At 44.6% G+C, this 15,000-nt stretch overlaps 1 protein-coding gene and 1 long non-coding RNA gene across 2 annotated transcripts in view; both read left to right on the top strand.

The window, feature by feature from the left end:
- The window catches only part of LOC309563035, a 268,455-nt gene that overhangs the window by 4,421 nt on the left and 249,034 nt on the right, over positions 1 to 15,000 (top strand). The gene's annotated exons all lie outside the window — the stretch shown is intronic.
- The window catches only part of LOC309563352 (membrane-spanning 4-domains subfamily A member 5-like), a gene marked incomplete at its 3' end in the record, with an annotated part of 58,864 nt that overhangs the window by 18,162 nt on the left and 25,702 nt on the right, over positions 1 to 15,000 (top strand). The window contains exon 5 of the mRNA XM_082267746.1: positions 11,411 to 11,515. Coding sequence (XP_082123872.1) covers positions 11,411 to 11,515 — 105 coding nt within the window. The remainder of the gene's footprint in view (positions 1 to 11,410; positions 11,516 to 15,000) is intronic.

Below are 15,000 nucleotides of genomic sequence, written 5' to 3'. Positions count from 1 at the left end.
AACTTGGATTCTTTGCCTCTCCACTCCTCCTCCAGACTCTGGGACCTCGATTTCCAAATAAAATTAAACATTTCCCACGGACCATGTTGACATACAGTAAGCCAACATTTCTGTATTAAAAATCCTTTTTTTTTTATTGGTCTTGTGTAATATTCTAATTTTCTGAGATACTGATTTTTGTGTTTTCACTAGCTGCAAGCCAAAGTCCTCAAAATTAAAACAAAGAAATGTTTGAAATATATAACTCTGTGTGTAAAATATGAGTTTCCCTTTTTGAATTGAATTAGTGAATAAATTAAAGTTTTGATGATATCTTAATTTTTACGAGATGCACCTGTAAATAGAATATAAAGTGTTTTATATACACTGCTCAAAAAATTTAAGGAACACTTTGAAAAAACATCAGATCTCAATAGGGAAAAATATCATGCTGGATATCTATACTGATATGGACTGGGTAAGGTGTTAGGTAGGAAAGGATGCCACATCGTTTGACGGAAATGAAAATTATCAACCTACAGAGGACTGAACTCAAAGACACCCCTCAAATCAAAGTGAAAAAATGATGCAGCAGGCTAGTCCATTTTGCTGGAATTTCACTGCAGCAACTCAAAATGGTACTCAGTAGCTTTTATGCCCCCCACGTGCTTGTATGGTATGCCTGACACAATCGGGGCAGGTTCCTAATTAGACGGTGTCCTGGGGTATTTCCTCCCAGATCTGGACCAGGGCATCACTGAGCTCCTAAACAGACTGAGGTAGAACCTGGAGGCTTCAGATGGACCCAAAAATAATGTCCCAAAGGTGTTCTATTAAATTTAGGTCAGGCAAGCGTGGGGCCATTCAATGGTATCAATTCCTTCATCCATAAAGGAAATGGCTGCATACTCTCCCTACATGAGGCTGGGCACTGTCATGCACCAGGAGGAACCGAGGACCCACTGCACCAGCGTAGGGTCTGACAATGGGTCCAAGCATTTTATCCCGATACCTAATGGCAGTCAGGGTGCCATTATCTAGCCTGTAGAGGTCTGTGTGTCACTCCATGGATATGCCTCCCCAGACCATAATTGACCCACTACCAAACCTGTCATGCTGAACAATGATACAGGCAGCATAACATTCTCCACAACTTCTCCAGACCCTTTCACGTCTGTCACACGTTCTCAGGGTGAACCTGCTCTCATCTGTGAAAAGCACAGGGTGCCAGTAGTGACAATGACCCTAGCCAAATGCAAAACTAGTAAAAAAAAAAGTCAAAAACAGTCAGAAAAGATGAGTAGGGGAAAAAATGTTAGTGGCCTCCACCTGTAAAACTATTCCTATTTTGGAGGTTGTCTCATTGTTGCCCACCTAGTGCAACTGTTGTTAATTTCATTAACACTGAAGCAGCTAAAACTGATTAACAACCCCCTCTGCTACTTCATTGACCAGATCAATATCCCAGAAGTTTAATTGACTTGATGCTATACTCTGATTAAACATTGTTTCTTTAATTTTTTTGAGCAGTGTATTTTGAATTTCTTTAATACATTAATCACTAAAAATATGATTCAAATAATACTATACACTATACTATCAAAATTAAAAAAGGTTGGTTATAATACAAATAATATGAAGTGCTACTGTTAAAAACAACTAACAGCCCAAGAACAAGATTACATTTTTTTTAAATACATTCTGGTATCACTTTGGCAGACTTTGGATGGAAATAACAAAGTTTTGCACTACAGTGAGCAAGCCTTATGTAAATAAGCCAAATTATAGTATACTCAGGACAAGATTAACTATTATTTTTAGATAAAGACTGGTGTCTTAGATAAAGACTTTGGATAGAAGTAATCGGTGCAGAGAAATTGGGCCCTGGGTGTTGGTGGTTCCTTTACACCATAACCCTTCACAGTTATCATTGGTAAACACAGGATTGGACTCTGCTGTTAAAAATGATGTCACACGTGTAGAGAAATTGGGTCTTGGGTGTTGGTGGTGCCTTCACACAATAACTCTTCACAGGTATCCGTGGCAAACGCAGGATTGGACTCACACACAGGTGCGGAAAATTTGGGCCTTGGGTATTGGTGGTGCCCACGCACTGTAACTCCTCACAGTTACTCTTGGAGGGCGCAGGACTGGACCCTGCTGCAAAAAAAAAATACTCAAATGATATGCACCTGGCTTTCACACAAATTGGGCCTTGAGTGTAAAAAAAAAATTGAAATTGTACGCATCTTTCAAACAGGTGCAGAGAAAATGGGCCTTGAATGTTTGCAGGGCCTGCACATTGCAAACCCCCCCCCCCCCACAGTTACTCTTGGGTATCTCAGGGCTTGACCCTGATGTAAATAAATAAAATTATACACACTTGTCCAACAGGTGCGGAAACATTTGGCCTTGTGTGTTAATTGTGCCCATTAAACCTATACCAAAAAGATACTTAAAGATAAAATAAACACCCACAAAGCTAGGCTGCTTAGACAGTCTTGCAGAGATTCCAGATCTCCACTAAATTTAATTAGCAACATCGGCATCAGGGGCTTGATAGCTGCTGCTAATCATGGACTGATTCATTTTGATAAATGGCAGACGGTCAACAGAGTTTGTAGACAGATACACTCTTTTATCTGTCCAAAACCTCCGGCAGCACTGAATGCAAGTTCTGCCCTGCAGCTCAATTGCATACTGGAAAAGTTCTGGTCAGTGGTCTATTCTCATGGCCCAGTAACCCAGTGGATGTTCTACTGGAAAGCTCTCCATGTCTGTTTTCGCCCCTAGATAATCTTCCACCATATGATGCAGATGCTGTTGGATCTGACAGCCCTGGGCACTGAGGACTTAATTTTTTTTTAAATGCATCACTTAGGCAGCCCCCTTCGCCACTGCTCCTCCTTTGATCAACAGAAGCCTCAAATATAACTTTTCCATTAGACTGTAACCTACCAGAGTCTGGAATGGTGTTACGTAAACTCCTATTTAAGGCATCTTTAAGATATTTCATCCTGTTCTCCCTCTGTAAATGGAGGATGAGTTTCGAGACCCCCCCATGTTGAGGGCATGTGGCCTGGTATGGTTCAGGAGGGGGGGCCAGCCAGGCTGTGTGCTCAGATAAGGGTCTGTTATGGATTGTAGGGGTAACCCCACACCATTTTTTAAAAAAATCTTGGCGTGGCATGGCAAGTGCTCTGCAAACAAATGTGGATAGGGAAATAACTTAAAATAACTAAAAAAATAGAAAAAAAAATCATCTTGATCTAGGAGGACGAGGCCCATATGGAGTAGGAGGTTGAGGTGGCGGTGGATGTGGCAGTGTAGGTGGAAGCGGCGGTGGAGGACGAGGTAGCCAACACTGGTTTTTGTTTTTAATTTTATTTCTTTTTAAATTAGGGTACACCCCAAAAGAGTGAGAAAGATCAAAAATACAACAATGGCTGGGTAAGGCCGGTATACATGTCTATTCTGCACAAGGTACAGACAAGTCCCGTGGGATCCATGCCTGGTTTATTTTAATGAACGTGAGCTTGTCCACATTGGCTCTGGGCAGGCGGCTGCGCTTGTCTGTGATAAGGCCCCCAGCCGTGCTATATACCCATTCAGATAATACACTGGCTGCAGGGCAGGCCAGCACCTCCAAGGCGTAAAGGGCAAGCTCAGACCATGTGCCCAATTTGGAGACCCAGAAGTTGAAGGGGGCAGACCCGTCATTCAGTACGTGTATAGTACGTAAGAAACGGTAAGGAACTGTATATGGTATATGGCAAGGAACGGGGGCTTTTTTCCCCCTCCTGGGTTGAGTCTGGTGTTGGAAAAGGTATGTGTCCCTGGTTGTGGGCCGGGCTCTCCCAAAGCTGTCTAAGTTCTGAGGCCTGCTCATAGGGACGGGGCTGCACTGGTCTTGCCAGGGACCAGGATTCTGAAAAGCCTGTGGTGTATGTGCCCCTGGAGAGGCAGTACAGGGGTGCCATAATTCATGGTGGATGGCAACACTATGAGTATGGCACCAAGGACACTGCACTTCCAACACACGTTTTTCACACCTGCTTCTAGGGCCGGACCTTTTGGTCAGGAGTCAGGACCAGATGAATTTTTTATTCCTGGCCAAAGTGCCTGCCATTTCAACGTGGCACTAACCTTGTACTTCTCCACTATCCCTTTCCCCACTTATGTGTTGTGTGTCTCACGTTTTCTGTTTTTTATTGTGGCGGTACACTTTATTTTGCACAGCGGGATTAGTAGGGTGTAGGTCCTTGGGCCTGTCCCTGAAAGTCTTGGGAGGGGGTGGAAATGGCCTTTTGGCTTGGTTCGCCCTCTCCCATGGGGTCTCTCTTCGTGAGAGCCCCACCTAGTACTAGGGGTGGTCTGTTTCAGCAGACCTCCTTAAGAACGGGGCTGCCTGGTTTCGGCAAGGTTAGTTAGTGTAAGTACCCCAGTCCCTGTCAGGAGCCTTGTGCCCCGGGGAATCAGGGTCAGGGACCATGTGTACACCCTGTGCACTTTTTGTGTTTCACTTTTTTGGTGTGCACTTTTTTATGCACCCACCGGGTGATAGTCTGAGTGTGTTCACACACCACGGGCTTAAAAAAAAAAAAACAGCTGGTGGTCCTGGTTGTTGTGGCGTGCCGACAAAGCTTTTCCACATTTCATACATGCTAACTCTGCCTTCTGAGGTGCTGGCGGTGCCCTGGCTGCGTTGGCGACCTCCTCCTCTGCCTTCGCCTTGTGCTTCCACTGTGCCCCCGCTGTCAGGTGGGAATGCCGCCAGCATCGCGTCTCGACCTTTTGGCTAAGATCAAGTGTAGTATCTGTTGTTATCAGTTATCTGGGTGCCACCCTGCTGTGAACATGGTTCCTCCTCCTCCATCTCCCCCTCCTCCTCATCCTCCACCTCATCATCTTCCAGAACTGTGCCCTTGCTGGACAATTGTGTACCTGGCGTTTGTGGGTGCAGGAACCCACCCTCTGAGCCACTTGTGAATGACTGCCCTGAAAGCTTTGGAAATGATCACTGCTCCGGATGCGGAGGTGGTAGAGGATGGGGATGAGGAAGCGGAGTAGGAGGAGTTAGCAACAGGAAGCGCCCTGCAATCCTCGGTGGTGGAAGGAGATGCGCCAAACAAATTTAAAGGGTGTATCTCACAGTAACATAATCAGCAAACGCTGCAAAATTATTAATTTTCCCCTAAATGGGTGTTTATTGAATATTATAATAGAACAGTATCTAAAAGGGTGTATCTCACACGTTATGATAGATACAGACTAAGCTGCAATTTAATATCTTTCTTTCCCCTAAATGGGTGTTTTTGGAATAGCAGAATAGAACAACAGTATCTAAAAGGGTGTATCTCACACGTACAGATACAGACTAAGCCGCAATTTAATATCTTTCTTACCCCTAAATAGGTGTTTATTGAATAGCAGAATAGAACAACAGTATCTAAAAGGGTGTATCTCACACGTACAGATACAAACTAGGCCGCAATTTAATATTTTTTCCCTAAATGGGTGTTTATTGAATAGCAGAATAGAACAACACTATCTAAAAGGGTGTATCTCACATGTACAGATACAGACTAGGCCGCAATTTAATTTTTTTCCCTAAATGGGTTTTTATTGAAAAGCGGAATAGAACAACAGTATCCAACGGGTGTATCTCACAGTAAAATATGCAGACTAGGCTGCAATTATTTTTTTTCCCCTAAATGGGTGTTTATTTAATAGCGAAATAGAACAACAGCATCCAAATGGTGTGTCTCACAGTAACGTATGATTGAAATTTTTTTTTTTTTCCCTTTTAATTGGTGATTTTTGAAAAGCAGATTAGAACACAGCAGTGTCTAAAGGCTTTATTTCACAGTAACATATAAAGGAAAAAATGAAAAAAAAAAATGTTCCCCTTTTAAATTGGTGATTTTTGAATAGCAGATTAGAACAGCAGTGTCTAAACGCTGTATGTCACAGTAAAATATGATGGAAAAAAACATATTTTTTTAAAATCCAGATTAAGCAGACACATATGCACTGAGCTTGCATTACATGGCCGCTACACACCGCATGCCGCATGCCGCCCACCTAACAGGTTGGATACTGTTGGGTTTTTATTCAATAGCCTAATAGAGCAACAACAGTATCCAACCTGTTAGGTGGGCGGCGTGCGGCGTGTAGCGACAAGTGTAATGCAAGCTCAGTGCATACGTGTCTGCTTAATCTGGATTTAAAAAAAAAATGTTTTTTTCTGTCATATTTTACTGTGACATACAGTGTTTAGACACTGCTGTTCTAATCTGCTATTCAAAAAGCACCAATTTAAGGGGAAAATAATTATTTTTCAGTTTTTAGGTAAAAAACCCATTTGAATGAAAACTGAAAAATAATTATTTTTCCCTAAAAAAACTGTATGTCACAGTAAAATATGAAGGAAAAAACATTTTATTTTATTTTTTTAATCCAGATTAAGCAGACACATATGCACTGAGCTTGCATTACATGGCTGCTGCACGCCGTACACCACATGCCGCCAACCTAACAGAGTGATAAAATTTTTTTTTTTTCTCCCTCCTCCTCACTGGGCTCAGGTCAGGGCAAAAAGATCGTGCACTGCACCCCCACACAATAAAATCGATGTAGATTGTTGTCTGATTAAAGAAGATTCTTCCTATTCTTTCCCTGAAAGCAATCTCCAGCTTGCCCCTACAATAATCTCCTATATCTCCCTCAGTAGCATCAGGAACCTGTCCCTACAGTAGTTAGAGCAGAGTGACGTGCGGCGCTACGTGACACCAGCTTATATAGAGGCTGGGTCACATGCTGCACTGGCCAATCACAGCCATGCCATTAGTAGGCATGGCTGTGATGGCTTCTAAGGGCACACTAGTTAAATGCTTGTTGATTGGCTGCCCTGCAGCTGTTGAAACCGCGCCATTAAAACTGCGCCAAAACATGAAATAAAATTACCGAAAAACGGACTGTATCCCGAATATACAGTAAAATGTTCAGGTCTGTGTCCGGGTACCGAACACCCAAAAGTCCAGTACGATCCCAAGCAATACAGTCCATGCTCGCTCAACCCTAGTCATTACAACCCAAGATTTTTCAATTGATCTGCCTACACTGGGGGGGTCCCTGATGTAAATCTGTTGGCATCCAGGTTCAACAACAAGTTGGAGAGATTTGTGTCCAGGGCCAGGGATCCACTCGCAGCCGGAGTGGATGCTTTGGTGACTCCTTGGGAGGAGTATTCCCTGATCTATGCCTTTCCTCCAGTACAGCTGATATCATTTCTGTTATGCAGGATCCAGCTGGAGGGGAAACCAGTAATTCTGGTAGCTCCAGCTTGGCCGAGGAGGATTTGGTATGCATAAATCCAGAGGTTGGCAGTGACGAGGCCTTGGGTTCTTCCACTGCGTCCGGACTTGCTCTCTCAAGGTCCAGTATTCCACCTTGCTGTACAGTCTCTAAATTTGATGACTTGAAGCCCTGAATCTTGGAAGAGCAGGGTGTATCTGGCCCAGCAGTTCATACACTGATAAACGTCAAGAAGCCAATCTCTAGAAATGTTTATTACAGGGTCTGGAAATCCTACATTGCCTGGTGTGAAGCCAGGAAATGTTATCCCCACACATATATTATCGGAAAAGTTCTATCCTTCCTGCAAGCAGGGGTAGATATGAAATTAGCCCTGAGCATGATTAAAGGGCAGATTTCAGCTCTATCAGTTTTTTTTCCAGGAACTGAACGCTTCCCATTTGTTGGTTCAAACCTTTGTCTGAGGAATATTGCACTTGCTTCCACCAGTGAAGCCACCGTTGTGTCCTTGGGACTTAAATTTGGTGTTGGCAGTTTTGCAAAAACAGCCTTTTGAACCTCTGGGGCAGGTTCCCCTGGTTCTTTTGATCAGAAAACCGGTCTTTTTGATTGAGATAACTTTGGCAAGAATGGTATCGGAACTAGCAGCTCTGTCTTGTAAAGAGCCATTCTTGATATTTAATCAAGATAGGGTGATTTTACGTCCTCACCCAGATTTTTTGCCCAAGGTAGTGTCCGCCTTTCATTTGAATCAGGACATTAACCACTTACCGCATACTAACGTAGATCTACGTCGGTAAATTTTGCGGTAGTGTACCGGGATGATGCCTCTAGCTAGAGGCATCAACCCGGTACCGTGGTTTAGAGCCGACGGTTGGCTTTCCGTCGGTACCGACCGATGCGGCTCGGGAGCCGCTCGATCGGTACCCGGGGGGGCGGGAGGGGATGTCCCCCCCTCCCGCCGCCTTCCATGGCTGTTACTGGGGCTCCCGTCCCACCGGGAGCCCCGAGCACCCAGCCGGCATGTCCGCCGGCTGGATGGAGTCCCGATCAAAGCCGGAAATGGCTTCGATCGGGTCTCCGATGACGTAACCCGGAGGCGGCGTCCATGACGTCACGTCCGGGTTACTGTGCTGCAAAAGGCGGCAAATTCGAAAAACGGCTGTATACAAAAATGCCGTTTTCGGCGTTTTGCATACAGGGAAGTGTAGTGGAGGGGTTTGGGGTCTTTTAGACCCTCGATCCCTCCATAAAGTGTACCTGTCACTACATATTGGTGTCACAAGGGATGTTTACATTGCTTGTGACAGCAATAAAAGTGATCAGATTTTTTTTTTTTTAAAAACTTTAATAAAGTTAAAAAAATAAATAAAATAAATGGGAAAAAAAAATGTAGCCGCCCCCGTCACCGTTAGCTCGCGCACAAAAAAAAACGTATACGGAAGTCGAGCCGCAAATGAAATCGCTGTTCAAACCACACATGTGAGGTATCGCCGCGATCGCCAGAGCGTGAGAAATAATTTAAAAAAAAGAGCTACACTCTAACTCTAAACTGGTAACCGTTAAATAAATTTAAAGCATCGCAGATTGAGATCTCTATTGACCGTAGTTTGTCGCCATCCCACGGGGGGGGGCGCAATTTTAAACCGTAACTTGTTGGGTATCTATTTACTCGGCGTGACATGTTCTTTCACAATATACAAAAAAAATGGGCTAACTTTACTGTTTAGTATTTTCTAAATGCAGTGAAATGTGATTTTTCAAAATTTTTCCAAAAAAATGGCGCTTTAAAGACCACTGCGCAAATACCGCATGATAAAAAATATTGCAATGACCGACATTTTATTCTCCAGAGTCTTTGCTAAAAAAATATATATAATGTTTGGGGGTTCTAAGTAGTTTTCTAGGAAAAAATACTGGTTTTAACGCGTGAACAAAAAGTGTCCGAAATAGGGCTGGGGCTTAAGTGGTTATACTACCTTCTTTTTTTTCTAGATCCTCACTTAGAGGAGGAAAAGTTATTGCATTCTCTTAAATATAATGCGTGCACTTAAGTTTTATCTATAGGAAACAGCTCCGATTCGTAAAACCGAGAGCTTGTTTGTGTTGCCAGAAGGCCCCAGAAAGGGGTTGGCAGCATCTAAATCTATGATTTCCTGTTGTATTTGTCAGGTTATTACCCAGGCGTATGGTTTAGTCTGAAAGGTTCCACCTTTTCCTGTAAAGGCACATTCTACCAGAGGAGTAGGCGCCTATTGGGCACATTGCCATCAAGCCTCTGTGGCTCAGATTTGCAAGGCTGTGACCTGGTTGCCGGTCAATACGTTCACTCATTTCTATAGAGTGGATGTTGGGACCCAGGAGTTTTGGCCACAGTGTGCTGCAGGCGGAGGTGTAATCCTTCTATTAAGGGTCAGATGGTGGTATTTTTTGGTGTCCCCCTCAGATGCATTTCTTTGGGAATGTCCCATATGTGAAACGAAAAATGGATTTTGAATTCATACTTACCTGTAAAATCCATTTCTTGAAGTACATCACTGGACACAGAGGTCCCTCCCCTCTTCTAAGTGGTCATTTTATTGCTTGCTACAAAACTGAGGTACTTCCTGTGTGGGAGGGGTTATATAGGGGGTCATCAATTCTAAATGGGTGCCAGTGTCCTTCCCCTATAGGTGGCTGATATAACCCATATGTTATGATTTATGGCTCTGTGTCCCGTGATGTACTTCAAGAAATGGATTTTACAGGTAAGTATGAATTCAAAATGAATTTATCTTTCGCAATGCCTATTGCCACCCCCTTTGCTATTTTTGTTGTTGAGAACCAATAGTACCATGTTGGATATCACTTGCAGAGTAGTGTTGGATTTCCTTAAGGATCTTATGTCTTTTAACCGGGTTATCTAACCCCTTCACGTTATATATTAGAAATTCAATTTTGTCATATTAAATATCTACCAATTTTTTTCCTTCTTCTTTCTCCTCCCTTCCAGGCGGGAACCATAATAGCTAATACAGAGTATTAGAGAAAAAAAAGAAAAGGTTGTTCAATGGATATTCCCATTCACCTCCCCCTCCCACTCTATTCCTACCTCCCCCCCTCCCAAATTCCCCTCCCCCCCCCATTCCTTCCTCCTTTTCTCTCCCTGATTTCCTTCTCTTAGGAGTTTTTGGCCACATTCTGGCCTTCGAATCGATGGTGGTTCCAAATACCTTTTCCCCACTGTCAATTCTTTTACCAAGAGGTAAGACTCTGTCCATGTACACCTTCTGGGCCTTCGCCTCCACATCTGGAGGTTCGGGCCCAAGTGTGCACCAGGCACCAGGGTGCCACGTCATTTTTTATCTTTATTTCTTGTAACCTTCCCTCCCCTGTACCTATTGTAGTTAACTTTTCTTAGCACCGCTCTTAGCACTGGCTTCTTTATCACTCTTCTGTCGCCCTTATTCGCTCTCATTCTCTGGTATTCTAACTTTAAAGCTTAAAGTGGAGTTCCACCCTAATTTTGAACTTTACACCATCAATAACATTAAAACATTCTAAAAATGAATTGGATATTCTTTTTTTTTTGTTTCACTTACCTTATTTTTAATGAAAATAAACATACATTCCTGCCACCTCCTCCTGCTTTGCATTGACTCCTGGGAGATGAGTGTCATTAATCCCAGGAGTCAATGCACCTGCACCATTGTCCCTCGTCACTTCCGGTGCAGGCACGAGAACAGCTTCTGGGCATGCACAATGACAAGGAATCCGGCTGTGGGATGACGCACCTGCACCGAAAGTGATGGGGCATGGCATTCTGGGACTCCGAAATCCAGGAAGAGGGACACTAAGAGGGACACTGCGGCTTCAGCTGCCCACACCACAGATGGCAGCGCTGGACAAGAACTTTACAAGGTAAGTAATTCTTCTTACAGGTACACTAAACAGGGGACAGTTCAGAGGCTATTGTTGTTTAAATGCACTAGCCCTGACTGTTCTGGGGGTATTTTTAGGTTAAAAAAAAAAATGTGGTTGAAACTTTGCTTTAAGTTCTTTCAAAGTTCCCATTGACATAGGGGCTATCCACCTATTTGTCTCTTTAGTGTCCTTTATTTGTTCATCTTTTTAGGGATTCCTTGCCATTGTTCCTCTTCTACATGTGTTTTCTTTGGCACAGCTTCAGACCATCCTGGGATATCTGGCACTTATAGTTCTAACCTGTTGCAAAAGTCTTGTAAGTCTTCAGGGAACTTGAGACTCACTGATTGACCATCTTTTTCTCCTACCAAGCACACAGAAAAACTCCAGCTATATTTATTCTTCCAGCAGTTGGCTTTGTATCATGGGTTCCAATAGATAGTCTGTCCTGGATGGTCATAGATGGATAGGTATGCCAAGAAACCAGTGGTGGAACTACAAGGGTTACGAAGGTCGCAATTGCGACTGGGCCCTGGCGTGCTGCCACTGTGGGGGCCACCAAGACCATGCATCTCCTCCTGCACCTTCAGGTAGCAGTTTACTATGCAGTTGATGGGGGGACAATCAACAGCTCTGTGGTGCCTGTAGCATCTCCCTCCAGCTAGCAATTCACTTCACTTTATACAGTGGAGAGGGGAGGGGCCTCTGACCTGGGCAGGTATCGGCTTCCGTGCACAAGCAGAGCGACACACTTGTCTACAGAATCCGGTGCCTGCCCGGGTCAGAGGCCCCTCTCCTCTCCAATGTATGAAGTGAAGTGAACTGCTAGCCAGAGGGAGATGCCGTGGGCACCACAGAGCTGCCATTTTGTAAAGGATTGCTGGGTGTATGGAGGCATACTGGGGGATAAAGAGGAGATGCAGAGGTGTGCTGGGGGGGGTACAGAGGATACTTGGAGGTGCAAAGGTATGTGTAGGTGGTTCAGCAAAAGGGTACATAAGTGTGCAGGGGGGGGGGTACAAGGTTGTGCTAGGGGTAATTTGGGAGGTACAAAAGGTGTGTAGGGGTATAGAGGCATGCTGAGGGGTATGATGGCAAACATGATGACCACATTCATTTTTTATGCCCCCCCCCCCTAATTAAGATACACTCCCCTACCATAGCTGGCTGCATACATAGCAAACAAAAAGGTGTCCCTGAACATTTTTCAAAAAGGTTGCCAACTATGCAAGGGTGCACTTTGCATAACACATGAATAGGTCCTGCTGCGGCACCATAATAAAGGGCCCCACAACAAAAGTGAAGGGCCCTGGGACCAGTGGCAAGGACCCCGGGACAGGGGGGCCCTTCATGGATTCTTGCACCTGGACCCTGAAGGTTGTAGTTACCAGGGCCATGTTACTGCATGGGCATGCTGGGCAGTTGCCCGGGGGCCCCACCTGCCCAGCGACCCAGCCAAGCATTATTCATACCTCCCAACTGTCCCTGATTTGCCTGGACTGTCCTGCAAATTGATCCCTGTCCCGGAATCCCTATGAATCAGGGCTGAGTCCCAGAAAGCCCGCAGCATGTGCGGGTTGTCTTGGTTCCCGCACACCGTGAGTAACACTTTGTATGGTAGCCGGGGAGTCTCCCCGGCTGCCTCTGCAGTCCTCACTGTGTGTGTGTGTTGGAGTACACTAAACCCGCCCCTCCTCCTCCTGCTGTGATGTTTTCCTGTACACAGAGGAGGAGGGGGGTGGAGGCATCGCTCTGCCTGAACGGATGCAGTTAAAATGCAGATAACCCTTACACTGCTGGCACATCATCACTAGAAGGGATCACTTTCTTGTTCTTTTCGACTTCAAGAAAATTGAATTTTAACAGCATTTCATGTTTTATGAGAGTGCTGAGGGGTTGGATTTTAGGTTATGTTGTACCAGTTTTCAATTTTGCCAGGAGTTATAACTGTGTGAAGACTGGCCTTTCCATGTCCCTAATCTCCAAGCAATAGATTGTCAGGATGCAGGTTATGAGAAATAAAATACAGTGTTGCCAGAGCTGGAGAAGAGGGCTAGCTCTTAGGGTTTTGGAAAAAGCATGTGCACTTCCCTCCAATCATACAATGCAGTGTTTAGTGCCTGGGACCACATGTAGCCCATTGCTACTTTTTGAGTAGCCCACTGCTACCCTGCAAACACTTATCTGTAATATGTCATGTAATATGTCTCCAGTCTATGACTGACTGCTGAAGCATGCCCTCAGTCTCCAACAACCCTTGTATCATGTCTGCAGTCTCTGACCATCTCTTGTATCATGTCTGCAGTCTCTGACCATCTCTTGTATCATGTCTGCAGTCTCTGACCATCTCTTGTATCATGTCTGCAGTCTCTGACCATCTCTTGTATCATGTCCACAGTCTCTGACCATCTCTTGTATCATGTCCGCAGTCTCTGACAGTCTCTTGTATGATGTCTGCAGTCGCTGACTGTCTCTTGTATCATGTCCGCAGTCTTTGACAGTACCTTGTAACATGTCTGCAGTCTCTGACCATCTCCTGTATCATGTCTGCAGTCTCTGACCATCTCTTGTATCATGTCTGCAGTCTCTGGCCATCTCTTGTATCATGTCTGCAGTCTCTGACCATCTCTTGTATCATGTCTGCAGTCTCTGACCATCTCTTGTATCATGTCCGCAGTCTCTGACCATCTCTTGTATCATGCCCGCAGTCTCTGACAGTCTCTTGTATGATGTCTGCAGTCGCTGACTGTCTCTTGTATCATGTCCGCAGTCTTTGACAGTACCTTGTATCATGTCTGCAGTCTCTGACCATCTCCTGTATCATGTTTGAAGTCTCTAACCATCTCTTGTATCATGCCAGCAGTCTCTGACATTCTCTTGCATCATGTCTGCAGTCTCTGACAGTCCCTTGTATCATGCCTGCAGTCTCTGACCATCTCCTGTATCATGTCTGCAGTCTCAAACCATCTCTTGTATCATGTCCACAGTCTCTGACCAACTCTTTTATGTGGGAGGATTTTTGCCCTTTCCTTACCCCTACACTTTGAGTTACACACCCCTGTCTCCTGCACTCTTTTTGTTTTGTATTCCTGACTCTTACTATGCTTTACACACTCCTGTTCTCTGTATTCTGTTTATTATGTACTCCTGGACCCTGCATTCAGTACATTATGTACTCCTGGACCCTTTATTCTGTGCATTCTGTACTCCTAGACCCTGCATTCTGTGCATTATATACTCTTGTTTTGTATTCCTGACTCTTACTATGCTTTACACACTCCTGTCCTCTGTATTCTGTGCATTATGTACTCCTGGACCCTGCATTCAGTGCATTATGTACTCCTGAACCCTTTATTCTGTGCATTCTGTACTCCTGGGCCCTGTATTCTGTGCATTCTGTACTCCTAGACTCTGCATTCTGTGCAATATATACTCCTGGGCCCTGCATGCTGTGCATTATGTACTCCTGGGCCCTGCATTCTGTGCATTATATACTCCTGGGCCCTGCATTCTGTGCATTATATACTCCTGGGCCCTGCATTCTGTGCATTATGTACTCCTGGGCCCTGCATTCTGTGTATTATGTACCCTTGGACCCTGCAGTCTGTGAATTATGTACTCCTGGACCCTGTATTCTGTGCATTCTGTACTCCTTGGCCCTGAAGTCTGTTCATTATGTACTCCTGGGCCCTGTATTCTGTGCATTCTATACCCCTGAACCCTGTATTCTGTGCATTCTGTACTCCTGGACCCTGTATTCAGTACATTATGTACTCCTGGACCCTTTATTCTGTGCATTCT

This window comes from Pelophylax lessonae, assembly GCF_965119305.1.
Source record: "Pelophylax lessonae genome assembly, chromosome: 9".
NCBI lineage: Eukaryota > Metazoa > Chordata > Amphibia > Anura > Ranidae > Pelophylax > Pelophylax lessonae.
Note: the sequence above shows the minus strand (reverse complement) of the source record. Positions and strands in the feature narration are given on the sequence as shown.